The sequence below is a fragment of the Punica granatum genome, chromosome 7 (genome assembly GCF_007655135.1).
Source record: "Punica granatum isolate Tunisia-2019 chromosome 7, ASM765513v2, whole genome shotgun sequence".
Taxonomy (NCBI): domain Eukaryota; kingdom Viridiplantae; phylum Streptophyta; class Magnoliopsida; order Myrtales; family Lythraceae; genus Punica; species Punica granatum.
This window is the reverse complement of record NC_045133.1, coordinates 2,598,929-2,614,316: the sequence shown is the minus strand read 5'-3', so window position 1 is coordinate 2,614,316 and position 15,388 is coordinate 2,598,929. Positions and strand designations below refer to the sequence as shown.

Here is a 15,388-nt window from a genome sequence, read left to right as displayed (position 1 = left end):
GCTTGCTCCTGCTCATTCTCTCGAGTAGATTCACAATTTTTCTTTTATTATTTTTAATATATTTTATTTATTTTTTGAAATTAAAATAATAATCTTATTAAATTTCAAAAGTGACGTATGGACATTTTTATGGGAATTTGTGAGGTAGAAATATAAGAAACAAAACGTTTAATATTAAGAAAAATTGAACAAAAAAGAGTTGAGATAAAATAATAACTTTAAAAGATTGAAAATTAATATTAAAATATTTTCTAATAAAAAAATTGATAAAATGATGAAAATAGAAAGGTAATCAAAGATATTGAGTGAAAACGAACCAAGAAAAATGAAAAGGACTGAAACGAAAAAGTATTTAAAGGTATAAAATTTAAACGAGAAAAAAATATAAAATAAAAAGGATTAAAATAGAAAAGCATTTAAACTTAAAGATTCGATTGTATAGTTTTTTCTTCTTTGTATAATAAATGCATACAAAAAAAGCATTTATTTATTCATTTTATAATAATATTTGTTAATTTCCAAACTGCAAAAGTATTTATTCTTTGACCCCACAAATATATACTTTCGGCAATTTAAGCACCTAACCCAACATTTACTTCGAATATAATGTATGCATATAAAATAGTGCGAGTTATATGTATATATATATATATATCTGTGGGTCCCTGTCTTACCAGCTATAAAAGATGAGTGCAGAGTGGATTAAGGCGAATTCAGGAGAAGATTTGATGCATCTCAACTCGAAGACACAAACACGTAGAAAGACTCGAATTGGTCTCGGAATTTTGCCAAACCGTCCAAGGCTCTCCGGCGAAACTACTCATTTCTCAGCCATCTAGAATTCAACTTCCCTTTACAACTTGTGCGATGAAGCCATCGGTGACATCAGTGAATCCAGACCAAAAGTTTGCATTCTTTCTGCATATTACTCACATTTCTCCGAGCTAGAAAGAACACAGGCCTCGGACGCTCGACTGACTACCAGAAAATCTAAAGACAATAGTCCAAGAAGAGTCACCTAGGTGACCTGAGTCCACACAGCCTGCACCTTTCCTCTTCCCTGTCCTGCATAGTGTCGTCCTCTTCCATCATTAGAACCCCTGGACTGGGAGCCTCCAGCCACTCTCTGGGTCCTGCGATTCCCTCGAACTATCTTGAGGTCACCAAAAGTCTGAGACAGCAAGAAGAGCACAACAGGAAATAACACAATCATTTAACCATTTTGGAATGACCAAACGATGAAATAATGGAATGGAATAGAAACTCCATTCTATTCCAACACATTGAACAGGATAATAATTCAAGAGTTCATTTGAAAGTGATACCTCTTTGTCTATTTTTCTCTGTTCAATTAACTTCCGATTGGGTTGATCACTTGAAAGTGAATCAAAAAAGTCGTCCTTGACATACACAGGCTGTGTGGGATACAAACATAGCATTTAGTAAACAAGGAAGATATATATATTTTCAGCAATAACAAAGAGAATAACTTGATCAATAAAATTCTGTGCAGAAGAATAGCATTGATATCACCTTTATGTCCAAATTCATGGCTGTTGCTGAACCTTCACTTTTGGCTGCTTCATGCTCTCCTGCATTGGCTTTGCCTTTCAATTGATCTTTCTTGTTTTTACCGAGATCACCCCATAATTCATCCTTGTTGAATTTTTCGTTCATAGCCTCAAAATCAAAATCCTCAGTAAATTTGGTGGCACGGGGAATCTGTTTGACATAGACATACGAGATCAATAATAATGTCGTTTTACCTTTGATTAAACCTGACAAATGAGGAGAAATTTCACATCAACATTATAATGACCGCTTAAATCTGACTGTTGTTAATCAGAGAAAGCCATTTTTCAATATTTATAATCAACTATTATTTGTACGAACTCAAAGAAGCTAAATTGTCTAAACATCCCTCTGAATGAAAGAACAGTCTTACCACAGTGGCTACTCTCCCGCGACCCCTTCCTCTACCACCAGTGCCACTGCGAGAAGCAGCTCCACTCAACTACATGCAAAAAGTAATGAGGAAAAAAGAAATCAAAATACGAAAGAAAATGATTAAATAAATCCCAGCCAAAACATATCTGTAATATATTTAAGATATCCTTTATATTACCTTCTTTCTGCTTTCCTGTGCACAGCTTTCTCCATTCTTATGACTTTGTGAACTTCTTATGTTACTCCGATATGAAAAGGAATACTAGAGCAACAGAAATTTCAGGTCACGAACTAAAAAAATAAACCAGCTATATGTAACTGCAGAACTAGGGAGAACAACAAAGTATTACCTTCTTTCCCCCTTCCCTTGGACTGCCTCTCATACTTTCTTGAGTTTTTGGATCAGTTGCATCCTTCTGAAATGAAGTGAAACTTGTGTGACAAAAAAAAAAAAATTTGTCTTATCATGGTAAGAGTTTGAAAACTGTGAGATAAAACAAAATGGTACCTTCTGTCCTCTTTCCTTAGAACTGCCAATTCTAATTTGGCTCGCACGTGTATAAGCCCCATCTATCTGAAAGATGCAAAATGAAGTAACATGATTGGTTACTAACGGAGGAAAAAAACTCAAATAAAGAAAAACATATATTTAAAGATGCACACATTACCTTCTTCTCTATCTGCCCCGTACCACTTTTGACATATTTACGAATTGGTGCATTAGCCCCACTTTTCTGAAACAAGATGTATTAATAGATCAGAAGAAGCAGAAAAATAAATTCCATTGGCATCGCAAAACGAGGAGTGCAAGTTAAAGAGCTGAAGAAGGAACAATCTTTACCGTGTCTCCTCTTCCCCTTTGGTGAGGTTTCTTACTATCACGGAACTTGTTAATATCCTTGTGCAGGAAATAAAAGAGAGAGTATTAGTCCTGTAACGGATAAAATTTCATCCAATCAATTTCCATTTTCACGAACAATTTTCTCCATGTTTGCAAATCAAAGAATGTGACAAAGATCTCTAAAAGCTTTTGAAGATTATCTTCTATTCCAGATTACAGCAAAGTGTAGTAGCAATCTGATGGAAGTGGCGTGAACAAATCTAAGTAACTCACAAACAGGAAGAAAAGGTGAACAAGTGCTTTCTGAAAAATCCCTTTCTCTGCAGATGAACAGTTTCACCAACAAAAAGGAGCCAGCAAATGCAAGACTAAAAACAACTTAATATTCATATGCTTTTTGTTAATCCATGTCGATTGTATTAACTTTAAAGAACTGTCATATATGTGAAGAAAGTAGATGGCAATATTGAACTACCTCTGTGGCAGATGCTGTTTGCAGCTGCAAAATTGGTGCCTTATCATTTTTTGAGGATGTTTGACGTGATTCTGAGGTCAAGACTTTCACCACCTCCACATCTTCACGAACACTTTCAGTAGAACGTGACAATGAGTTAGTAGGCGCAGTCTGCAAAAACTGACCTGGGACTACAACAGATGGTTTCAATTCCTCCGTATTACTTGTGGTCGAAGGTCCATCAACAGAAGGCAAAGTTCCAGGAATACTTTCCTTTTGCGAACCTGAAGCTATAACCAAGTTTGATTTGTCAATAATTTGAGGTATAATGGGGCTTCTTTCCAAAAGAGTAGCAGTCATTGGAGACAGAGATGGCAACATGGGATTTAATGCGACTGTTGAAAGACTGCCAGGCCTACTATCTGAGACTGCATTACGAGTTACAAGAGAATTCAATGAGGCAGAATTCGATGGAAAAGCCGATGAAGTGATCAAATTTGGTGTTGAGATCAGTGCTCCAAGAGTCACAGGCAGCATGAAGGACTGGGAGGATTCATTCAAGTTTGATGTGCTACTGGGGATTGACGAATTAAAGGCAGGATGTTGCAACTGCTGCTTCATGGTATATACAGCTGGCAAACCTTGTGGCGATCCAACCAACGACTGCTGTTGTAAGTACGTAATCCCTGCCGAGGGGCCCCCAAGTCCTTGCGCATGTGGTAGCATAGCACCTGCATTCACTTGTGCACTTGGTGGAGGCAGCATTGTACCGATTGATGCCAAGTTCACAGGCGGAAATAGAGGAAAGCTATCTTTAACTACTGAAGTTTGAAGTCCTCCAGTGGAGGTAAGATTTGCTATGCCCGCAGAAGCAGCATATGGAGCACTTGTAGATTTTGGCATAGGAGGGATGTAATGAGACTGCAAAAACATGCAGCAAAATAAATAAATAAGCTCAAAAGGCTTTGTGGTTCTTTAGATCAGTGGGTGTATTATCTAAAATCTTTTCAATGTTCGACATACATATGGTCAAATACCTGTATGATGGCAGGATCATCAAATACAGATGATGTATCTTGGGGAGTTGGTGATGGCAAAACCTTTAAATCCTGGGAATAAGAAATCACACTAGTCAGTATGGATTGGCTATGGGGGTATATCAGAACTTAACTATCGGGGTAAGGAGGGTGTCTACCTTAATATCACTCCCTCTGAATTGAATGTATTCAAAAACCCTTTCATCAGGAAGGACTTGTGGACCATCTTTTCTTCGTCCCTCTGTTCCAAACGATCTCACTGCATACAGCCCAGTTAGTCAGAATCCACAGCCACACGAACACAAGGCTACAATCAAGTGACTAATTCATGTCTTGTGATAATAGGAAAGAAATATTTTATTCACATGAAACACGATCTACACATTTAAGGCAACAAATAAGAAGATTTCTCTTTGAAAGACATGAATGACAATAATCCACATTTTTCTATAGCAATAGATTAATCATAGAGTGCTTAAATTCAGGGCAAAATAACAAGTCGCCGGCTTTTATGCTGACAGACGAACTGCCCAAAATTATAGCCTGCATCAAGAATTTTACGCAGGCTTATCTTGATTCCCGGCTCTAGCTTTGTTGCCATCGATCTTTCACAGGAGCCGACGGAGATTTCAACAGCAATATTCCTAGTCCTTTTACTCCTAATACACATAATCTTTGTATCTCTAATAGCACTCCTCAAACTCTACCCCATTAACAGATAATCAAGCACTAAACCAAGAACGGAGGACGCATCATTTTCCACTGCAGAACTCGAACAAATCAGAAACGAAAATCACAAACATTGACACTCAACAGCAGAAGAAACAAATTAAGAGCAGGAATCGGGAGAAGAACCGTTCTTGAGGCCAAATGTCGCGTCTTGAGGGTTGATGTAGTAGAGAACGCCTTCGTATCGCATCTCGGACTTGGACACGATGCTCAAGAGGCTGCCTATGTACGAGTCGGCGGAGCTGGCTGCCGAACCGGCGGTCACCGGTGACGCCATTACTGGTTACTCTCTCTCTCTCTCTCTCTATCTATCTCTATCTCTCTGCTCGCCGACTGAGGAGCAGAGAACTGATCGCGAAATCGGAGGGAGAGAGGAGGAAAATTAAATTAGCGGGTCCTTTATAGCAGTCGGGGGAATTTGGGAGGCGGTTTCTTGGGGGTATTTCTTTATTTTCTTAATAAAAAACTAAAAAGGAAAAAAAAAGTAAACAAAAAAAGGGATAATTATCGAATTAAATCCTAAGAAAGAAAAATATATTTATTTTCTCGGCGCGAATCGCTGTTGGCTCTGGCGATCTTGCCATCTTGGGACGAGCCAAGTGAAGCTCGTGAGCCCACCGTGAGCCTCGTGGGCTCAAGGGGAGGCCCGTCGTGGACCGTCATGGCCTAAGGTTCTCTCTGAGCGCACGACAACCAAATCTCACCAGTTATGGTCGTGGGGAGATTAGATCCGGCCTCACTGTGATGAGACGGATCGGTTAGAGGCCGGTGGAGGTTGACGGGAGGCACCAACTTTTGTGGTAGTGTTTTGATGCCTAAGCTGCTTCCTTTTTCGTTTTCTTAGAATTAGTATTTCATTTCTTTTTAAAATCAACAATATTTTGATCCACTTTGGTCTTTTCATATTCGATTCTCCCCAAAATCTCTATCTATCCTAGGCCCGACGAAGCATGAAAATTCAATCAAAATATCAATTGTAATCCACCATTATTCAAAATCCTGTCAATTCTAATCCATCTAAGTTTTCATTATGCAAATCAAACGCTCCAAAATTGTTGTGTCTAAAGTGGACGGTGATATGGAGAATGTGTGTCTCATCGAATTCAGAATTTTAGAATGAGAAACAAACTAGGGAATTCCGATTTTGTCGAGAATTGATGCAAAACGCAATCCAAATTCTAATTAAACTAAAACTGCCTTTAATCGATATGACAGTTTTATTTCTTATTTTAGACTAATAATTTACCGTCCATTTATAAAGAAAGAAAATGAATTTATGAGAGATGGTGTATTTAATTTGACAATAGTCATGATAACACACTTGATACTTGCAATCTAAATGTTTAATATTTTTGTTATTCATGATTAGTAGAAGTGTTTTGTAGTAATTTTTTCTTTCAATTGAAGTGTTTAGTGTTTTATATTATCTATTGCGAATAGCGAAAGTACTAAAAACTACTTGAATTAAAATACTGAATACTCAAAGTACCAAAGTGAAAAGACAATGAAATGAAAATGACTTTGTTATGCGGGCTTTGGCCCTCGTTTCCTTTAGGAGTGTAAGTAAAAGTCTGGAAATCCGAAAAATCGAAAAATTCGACCCTAATCGAACCAAAAAATCCGAAATTGAAAAATTGGAGAGAGCTTTTGGGTGAGTATTAGGGGCAAAAGAATTCACCCGAAAAATATCGGAGACCGACCGACGTAAACCAACAATATCCGTACCCACCCGAATAAAATATACATATTCAAAATGTATATTTCCTTCACAAAGAAAAACGTACATATATTTATATTTTAAAATTTTTAACTCGAAACTTAAAAATCGACAATCGCCATTTCCTTTCTCACCTTTCTTTTGCATCCTCACTCACGATTTCGATTTCCTTTCCCTTTCATCTCCTCACAAACCCTAAATATTAAATTCGTTGATCGGTTTTGGAGTTATTAAGCTATTACTAGTGTGGATTGCATTGACTTATATTGGACTATGTTCTTATTAGTGCAGTATTTAGACTTGTTATTTACTTTATTATTGTTGTTTTGAACCATTATATTGACTATTAATGGCCTATGTTTCTTTGAATTTAACATATATTCTCTTTATTTTTTGTCCTCGAAAAAACCAAAAATTCACCCTTACCAACCCATTTACACCCCTAGTTTCCTTAACCAAAAAATGACTCGGTTGTGAGCTGCTACTAGGGTTTAAGACCGTAGCCCAAAACCCTTTCACCTCCATTTCTCATAGCTTCAATGGCTTCTTCAATGGCCGCCCTCGCCCGGAGGCTCCACCTCTCTCTTCGTCCGGCCACCAAAGGCCTCAACCTCACCATCCCATTCTGCACAAAGGGCTCGTCCCTAGAGACCCCCGAGTCGGACGAGGCTAGCCCCGAGTCGGACGCTGAGCCCCAGACCTCGTCGCAGGCTCCCGCCGGACAGCGCACTATCTACGATCGGCCCCTCGAGAATGGCCTCGACGTTGGAATTTACAAGGTACACACTCTCGTACAAAACATGAGTGCTTTCGAGCCGTCATTTGAAATTATTTTGGCCAAAATGGAACTTGGGTTCAGCTGCGGTGGATGTAGAAAGGATCATATGCTTGCATAAAGCTTTAACTTTGTGACTGAAAATCAGAAATTCAGTCTTATTTAGTTGTTCTATACGAAATTGTCTGAGTGGATGGTCAAAATTTCAGCTGCTAATGGCGAGAATCTTCGTTTTCATTGATGCGCTAGGAGCTTGTCATTTTGTTTCTGATTAGTGGGATCTTCTTTTGCGATCCTCTTGTAGGCGATAATAGTGGGGCAGGTCGGGCAAGCCCCAATACTGAAGAAGTTAAGGAGTGGAACACAGGTCGCTCTGTTATCGGTGGGCACGGGTGGCATTCGTAACAACAGGAGGCCTCTGCAAAATGAGGATCCGAAAGAGTATGCGAATCGCTGCTCTGTGCAGTGGCATCGGGTCTCAGTCTATAATAAAGAGGTTGGGGAGATTGTCATGAAGCATGCTATTCCCGGGTGAGAATTTCAGTTTTCCTCGTAATTCATTGCCTTAGCCTTCTCTGAAAAAGTTAATCACTTGTCTGAAATTTGTTGCTGCCCTCAGTATTCCTTCTCGCAGTGGCAAGTTCGCTCCTTTTTCATCACTAACCCGGGAAATTGAATGCCTTGTTATTGATTGTTCGACATATAGGAGAAAATGATTGTAATTTGCAGCTATCGTGTTCGATCTTTTGCAAACAAAATCTACGACTTCAAGAAGTCATTCCCATTATCAACAAAGAAGAATGCGAGTTATGATAGAAATGATTCTTGACGATGAACTTTAGCTTCTATATACTCTGTATGTCATTGCCATTTCTCATTTTGTGTTTCCCATGAAACTTCTGTCTCTGGACTCAAGCTCATGCTCGAGACAGACTACAATGAGTATCCCTATATCGATTTAACGAGATGTCTGATCTGATGTCCTTTTATGTTGATAATCGACCTACTCTAGCTCAATCTTATACTTGGAGGGAACTCTGGAGACAAAAATATTCACTGATCCCATATCTGGCACTGTTCGGCGTTTAAGGGAGATTGCAATCCGCAGAAACGGTACCTGAACCTCTTATTCAATCTTTATAATGTTCTCTCTCGTGATACTCTTCAAAATATTATGACTGTCAGATTGATATCTTTGCCCTTTCAGGATTACTTCTCCTCCAAGTTATTCTGTATTGTTGTTATCCATCATTTATCCTTTGTCTAACTAATGCAGGCCGTATCGTGTTTATTGGAAAAGCCACCGATGCCGAAGCACTACCACGAAGGGATATGAAAGGCATTGGCTATTTTTAGACGTGAAAACAAAGACCTCGGAATACTTCTCGCATGGAGGCATTCACAGCCTAACCTGTCATGCGAATCTGAAGGCAGATCGTTGACTTCAATTCCCGTTTTTAACATCTGTTTGCGACTTCAATGTAAATTCTCTAAGATGCGGAAGCTGTAACTGTTTAGGGGAAAATTCATCCATTTCTTTCGGCATCAGTAGAATCTGCAGATTCACATTGGGACTACCTGAATTTTCAGGTCCTCCTTGATGCCATTGTCTTTGGAATTTCACCGCAGAGCTCGGTTGATGAATGGCAAGTTGATTTTGTGCGAGCATTTGATCAATGTTTAAGCTTTCGAGCGTCAGGTCTCATAGAAGAGTCATTTGTGTGTTATGCCATATGGAACATGTGGTGGCCATCATATGATTAATACGAGTGTTCGTCAAGAGAATTACCGAGACTACTGTTGACCACTAGAACACTTGTAAGCGACGCAAATAGATAGAGCACGGAATGGACTTATTCTGATTTGGAGGATCATTACCTGCCCCGAAAAATGTGATGTATCGTTTGGGCATCTATATGTTCCTGTTAGTCGTACTTAATGAACCTATTGGACGCGGAATTGGAACTGATATGTCGACCTTGAGATGCTAATAAGGCCCATGCCCCAATTGGGCCACCATGTCAAAGCCCAGCGCTTCATGGGTCAGATGAGCCCAAGAGAGAGATCCAAATCTAACAATGGATGCAGAGAAAAGTTGCAACTTTTTTTTTGGGAAAAAGACAAAAACCCCCCTCGTGCTTTGGGATTGGAACAAATCGCACCATATTCTTTCGTTTGAGACAAATCGCACCTTGTTTTTTGCTCCGTCAGATATAGGGGTTATGGCGTCAAATTATTTTTCATTTTTAGTCATCAATCTTTAACCTTTTAATTATTTTGGTTCTAAATCTTTTTCTTTTATCATTTATATTCTAAATTTTCTATTTTATTTCATTTTAGTCCTAAACGAAAATCGAAAGGGGAGGACGGGTCGGGGCTGCCAATTGGCCACCTCGACCCCTCCATCGAGGTCGCCAGCACCCACAGAGGACGCAGACGACCTCGATGGAGAGGTCGGGGTCTCCGATTGACAGTCCCGAACCCCGAATCGACCGAGGACCTCCGACTTGTCCCCGATCGATTCGGGGTTCGAGGCCGCCAATCGGAGACCCCGACTCCTCCACCGAGGTCATCGGCGTCCTCTGTGGGCGCCGGCGACCTCGGTGGAGGGGTCGGGGTTGCCGATTGGTGGCCCCGACCCCTCCTCCCCTTTCGATTTCCGTTTAGGACTAAAATGAAACAAAATAGAAAGTTTAGGATAGGAATGATAAAAGAAAAAGATTTAGAACCAAAATTATTAAAATGTTAAAGATTGAGGACTAGAAATGAAAAATAATTTGACACCGTAACCCCTTATGTTTGATGGAGCAAAGAACATGGTGCGATTTGTCCTGAACGAAAAAATATGGTATGATTTATCCCAACCCCAAAGTACAAGGGGGATTTTTGTCTTTTTTCCTTTTTTTTTTCACGGAAACCATAAGGTGTTCTTAACTTATAGTATGAAAAGCTAAATCTCACTCTAGAGTCGTGTTGGTTGTGGACATAAGTTGCTCTCAATGAATTTCGAATTCCCAAATTGTAGTTACTCACATGGAGTGCAGTTAAGTTAATCATACCACACCTCGTGATTAAGCAGTTGCAGATATAATCCAACAATAGTCCCACGCATGTAGTGTATTATGGACAGTAACTGCCCGTTTATCAGAACCCGTTACAAGGTACTAATTGTTGTGCACAACGCTTTATTCACGACTGCACCAAGTACGCCGAATTTCAAATGTAAAAGTGCCAGACTAAGGAAGGGGAAAAAAAAAAAAAGGCAACCGGTCGACAATTGTATGAACTATGAAGAAGAAATTAATAAGGAGTTGGAAAGTGACCACCCAACTGCTATGTATGGTACTTAAAAAGAGTTAAATAGCCCTGCAAATTTTTGGTACCTCTCTGTTCTCTCTCTATCTCTCTGTACATCTGTGTCTGTCTCTGATATCTTTATGAAGATTATGTCTTTCCCCTTTGGACAAATATTAGAGTTGTAGGCTGGTCCAAAAACTTCAAGGCTTCATAGGTAAAAGAGGAAAAAGAAGGGGGAAGAAAAGAGCCTCTCTCTCTCTCTCTCTCTCTCTTAATTGAATGTCATCAGCTTTATTTTATGGCTCTTATGTCCTCTGGTCATTGAGATGCATGCCATGAAATATATAATAATGCTTGGAGAGTACATTAACAAGTCGGTTGGTTTGGAGGAGACGATGGAAAGTTGCAATAAGGTTTAGATTACATGCATCTAATTAATCACGTGCAAGAGCAAACCGGGGAGAACCGAAACCGCAATTCCGAGCACAGGAGATGGCAAGGCATGAGAGCTTGACTGCTTACCCGTGCGGCCGTGCCATATGCAGAGTTCTTATATCAACAGAACAAGAATATTACATTAATTAATGTCCTCAAAGATCGATACACCAACTGACCGGTCGTCGGCAGTATTGCATGCATGTATATGTTGATTATTTTGCTCTGAGATAATTATACATCAAATTGATACTGGTATATATCACTGTAAACCGTGTTTAGTTTGATGATCGATTATTTCTTGAACAACGCATTATTGGCATGTTGAGGACACAATGCAATAAGTCATCGTGCAGCTTCATACGTGTGTGTGTGTATATATATATATTTATCAACCTGATCTGTTTGCAATGAAAGCAATTGGGGGTGCCGCAATGCTGTCATGCATGGGGTTTCCTTACTATGGTTGGGAGAGTACATATATATATATAGTTCCTTGAAGTTTCATATATGTATACAACGAACTTGCAATGAATGAAATGATTTCGATATCAACAAAAACGAGAAGTCGAGAAAGAGAGCCTGGTTCACTCGTGCGTGACTCGTTTCTGATCTTGAGCCAACAAGTTTCCAATTATCAGTGAATTTTCCATGTCCATTTATATCCCAACCTCCTCCCTGTCCATGTGAAGAAAAACCGGGGAAATATTAAAGGAAAAGTCGAAGGGCAATTCCAAAAATTCAAGTTTGGAAGTTCTGTTCGAATGTAAGAATACAGTAAATATATAGCTTTGTCTCCGCGGGCTATATATAATATATCTACAAAGCATATGTGCATGTTGCACGTACGCATGCATGGGATTCATATATATATATATAATCATAAGTCGGTCCCCCACGTAACCGATAGACCCCTAGCTAGCTAGCCCTAACCCTAAACACAGTAATGGCCATTGCAAAGCCCTAGAATCTTTAACCACATCTAGAAATATCCTTCTCAACCACCCAATATTCACCTTGGATCCTATCCCTTTTATGCATGACTTTGGGTAGAAAAAATTGAAATCTGACCTATTCATATCATTTATTATCTATCAATCCCAATGCAAATAATTGATCAGCATTTCATCCATCTAGGATGAATTAAAACACCGCTTTAGTATATAGAATGTTAATTACAATATGGCAATACCCATTTATTAATTTTGATATATATGTTGTGGAAAATGAAGTGGAAAATTTTTATGATACGATTGTACACAAAAAGAAGTATCATCAAATTTAACTTTAAGTCTAAATCACACGTAAGAATATCAAAGTTACGGATGCTAGGTAATATTACCCTATGTCTGGATTAATACATTTTTCTGGGGACAACAAAAACTCATGAATTTAATATAAGGAAATTGAAAGCTAAATAAAGAGTTACAAATAGTTCCTATGAGCATAATATTATCCCCGGAATGCCCCGACTTAACCTCAACCACGAATATGGTGCCTAGTCCTACAACCGCAAGCAAGCAAGCTCCAAACCTGTGACTATATAATATATTCAGTTACTTATTCTTTTACCGGGGCCTAACGAAATTGTTAACATTCTCGTCCTTTTCACGAGATCAATTCTCACAGTTAATTTTGATTTTTTTTTTCCGGTTACAAGGGTGGACTTAGTGCACTGAAACAAAAATCCTAATAATTACTCTATAGAAAAAAGCCTAATAATTAAAGGGGCACATATAGTCCAACGGAGTATCAAATATGAAATCTCTTAATTACCTCTTAATTACGTGCGCCACTATATTATACATTCTTTTGATAATTAATTTCGAATTTAATTGCATCCTTTCTCTTTTCTCTTCGTGACTGAGTTTGTATTGTTATTGCTATATACATTATTGTATTTTAACCTTCTCGTTCACTGTTCATTATTTTCTGATGTCATCACACACTTTTACTATTTCTTTTTTGAGGAGTACAGTAGAAGTTGTATATGTTTTGACTTTTTTGGAGTTCAATCCTATATGTTTTAATTTGAATTTTTCAGTTTGCTCCGTATAACACTTTTAGTCATATCCGTTAACAATTCTTAGGATTTGCTGATGTGATTTTCATAACATCAACTTTGTCATCGGTGACTGTTAATTGTCCACCTGTAATTTTCTATTTGTTGAAAATTAAAATGTTAAAATTAGCATAAGAAGTCCACATGGCAATTTTTTATTTTTTGAAAACCTTTTTAAAAATTATAATATAATTCATTATTATTTTTAACAATAAAAATATTTTAGAAAATGAAAAAAAAAAATCGAAAGGGGGAGGGCGCCGGCGACTCCAATCAGGGATGATGACCGGAATCGAGACGCCCAATGTTGTGCCCCGCCCCCCCCCCCCCCCCCCCCCCCCAATTTCTTTTTAAAAATAAAAAATTATTTTCTAAAATATTTTTATGATCATAGAATAATAATTAATTAAAGTTTAATTTTTAAAATGTTTTCAACAAATAGAAAGTTACCACGTGGACTCCTTATGTTAATTCCTAAAATTCTCTTTTTAATTTTTAGCCAATAGAAAATTACCATGTGGACAATTAACAATCACTTAGAATAGATTTGACGACGAGAAATCTGCGTCAGCAAATCTCTAACGATTATAAACGGATAGGACTAAAAGCGCATTACAGCACAAACATATAGAATTGAAAAATTCAAATTGAAACTTATAAGACAAAACTCAAAAAAAGTCCAAACTTATAGAATTTCTGCTGCACTTTTCCACTTCTTTGGGAGTACAAATCGAAAAACATAGGACTTATGGGAGCTAACACAGCACGCTTCATGGACCTTCGGGTCTTTCCGTTTTGCCTCAGCCCATTGCTGTTCTGTCGGTGTTTTCCGGGAATAACCATCAGAGAGACTTCATTTTCCCAGTTCTGTCCTCTTCTCCTTGTGATCTCTCGCATATGTATATATGGCCCTTTCATTTTCATTTATGTATATATAATGGATGGACTCCTAAGTTAATCATCCAGAAGGAATGAGAGATATACAAAACCCGAACAAAACAGTCTTTTCAAATTTCGGGTTTACAAGTATGATCGGTTTCGGTTCCGACTTCGCTAGCTATATATGTGTAGAGTAGAACCGAACTGACTTGGATTCGTGAGCAACACCGCTTGGATAATTGCAATGCCAAAATGCAGTAAAACCCTTAGCTATCTAATCGAACTATAATGTATATTGTAGTTCAGTCTTGACATAGAAAACCGAGCCGTCCTCGATCGCCACCCCTACCCTATCATGCATGATTATTACTCAACGAGAACGTCTTATTTTTCTTCCTTCAATTATTCGATGTAACTTCGATTTAGTAATTGAAAAAGTACGAGCGTCTCTCATCCATTGACATACCAAGTGTTGGGCTGATTTATCTTTTACATGGAGAATGGTGAGGACGGGTAAAGTAATTTCACATGAAAAAGTTAAAAGGAAATCCATAGGTTTATAAGAGATAATGGTTTAGCAACCTATTGACTTAAACTTTTTGGTTGTGAATGGACCCACATCCGAAGTAGGCATGTTGATTTTTCCTCATAAGTGGTATCAAAGCACAAGATAACGATCATGGGGAAGTACACACGCTATGCGTGGAAACCCACACCACACCAAGGTCCAAGTGTGGAACTCGTGGCTAGTGAAGGGCCTAACAATTGATATCCAAGTTCGGAAGTGAAAGCTCGGCTCGAAGTCCTCCATATAGTCTAGAAGGGGGAATTGTTGAGCCGATTTCTCTTCTACATGGAGAATGGTGAAGGCGGGTGTTGAAGGTAATCTTATATGAAAAAATTGAGAGGAAATTCATAGGTTTATAAGAGATAATGGTCTAACAATCTATTAGCTTAAACTTTTGGATTGCGAATGGATCCGAGTCCCAAGTAGGTCTATGAATTTTTCCTAACATTAACCTCTATAATCTAGATTGAGTAAGAATATATTATGACGCACTCCCTTCGATAATTATTATATCTTCTAAAGAGCGAGGGGGGGCAGTTCCAGGCCCCCCCGGCCCCCCAACCCGGACATTGGCAACTTCAATTAATTATACATACAAAATTGTTAAAATTTCAAATTATGGCCCCCCCTCTAAAATTCTTATTAAT

The 15,388-nt window shown here is 38.5% G+C and overlaps 2 protein-coding genes across 2 annotated transcripts; one reads left to right on the top strand and one right to left on the bottom strand.

The window, feature by feature from the left end:
• Positions 1-702: 702 nt before the first annotated feature.
• On the bottom strand, positions 703-5,779 carry LOC116215351 (protein LSM14 homolog B-B-like). The gene is made up of 13 exons (XM_031551032.1): positions 5,135-5,779; positions 4,438-4,538; positions 4,280-4,351; positions 3,264-4,163; positions 2,789-2,845; positions 2,616-2,681; positions 2,456-2,521; positions 2,298-2,363; positions 2,126-2,209; positions 1,946-2,014; positions 1,534-1,722; positions 1,326-1,415; positions 703-1,171 (listed from the first exon to the last, which is right to left on the bottom strand). Exons 1-13 carry the CDS (start codon positions 5,283-5,285, stop codon positions 1,019-1,021), a joined length of 2,064 nt encoding a protein of 687 aa, XP_031406892.1. The 5' UTR covers positions 5,286-5,779; the 3' UTR covers positions 703-1,018.
• A 1,396-nt stretch (positions 5,780-7,175) lies between these two features.
• LOC116212692 (single-stranded DNA-binding protein, mitochondrial) lies at positions 7,176-9,168 on the top strand. The gene is made up of 4 exons (XM_031547335.1): positions 7,176-7,504; positions 7,805-8,031; positions 8,513-8,613; positions 8,777-9,168. The coding sequence occupies exons 1-4, from the start codon at positions 7,265-7,267 to the stop codon at positions 8,854-8,856; spliced, it is 648 nt and encodes a 215-aa protein (XP_031403195.1). The 5' UTR covers positions 7,176-7,264; the 3' UTR covers positions 8,857-9,168.
• The last annotated feature ends 6,220 nt before the right edge of the window (positions 9,169-15,388 follow it).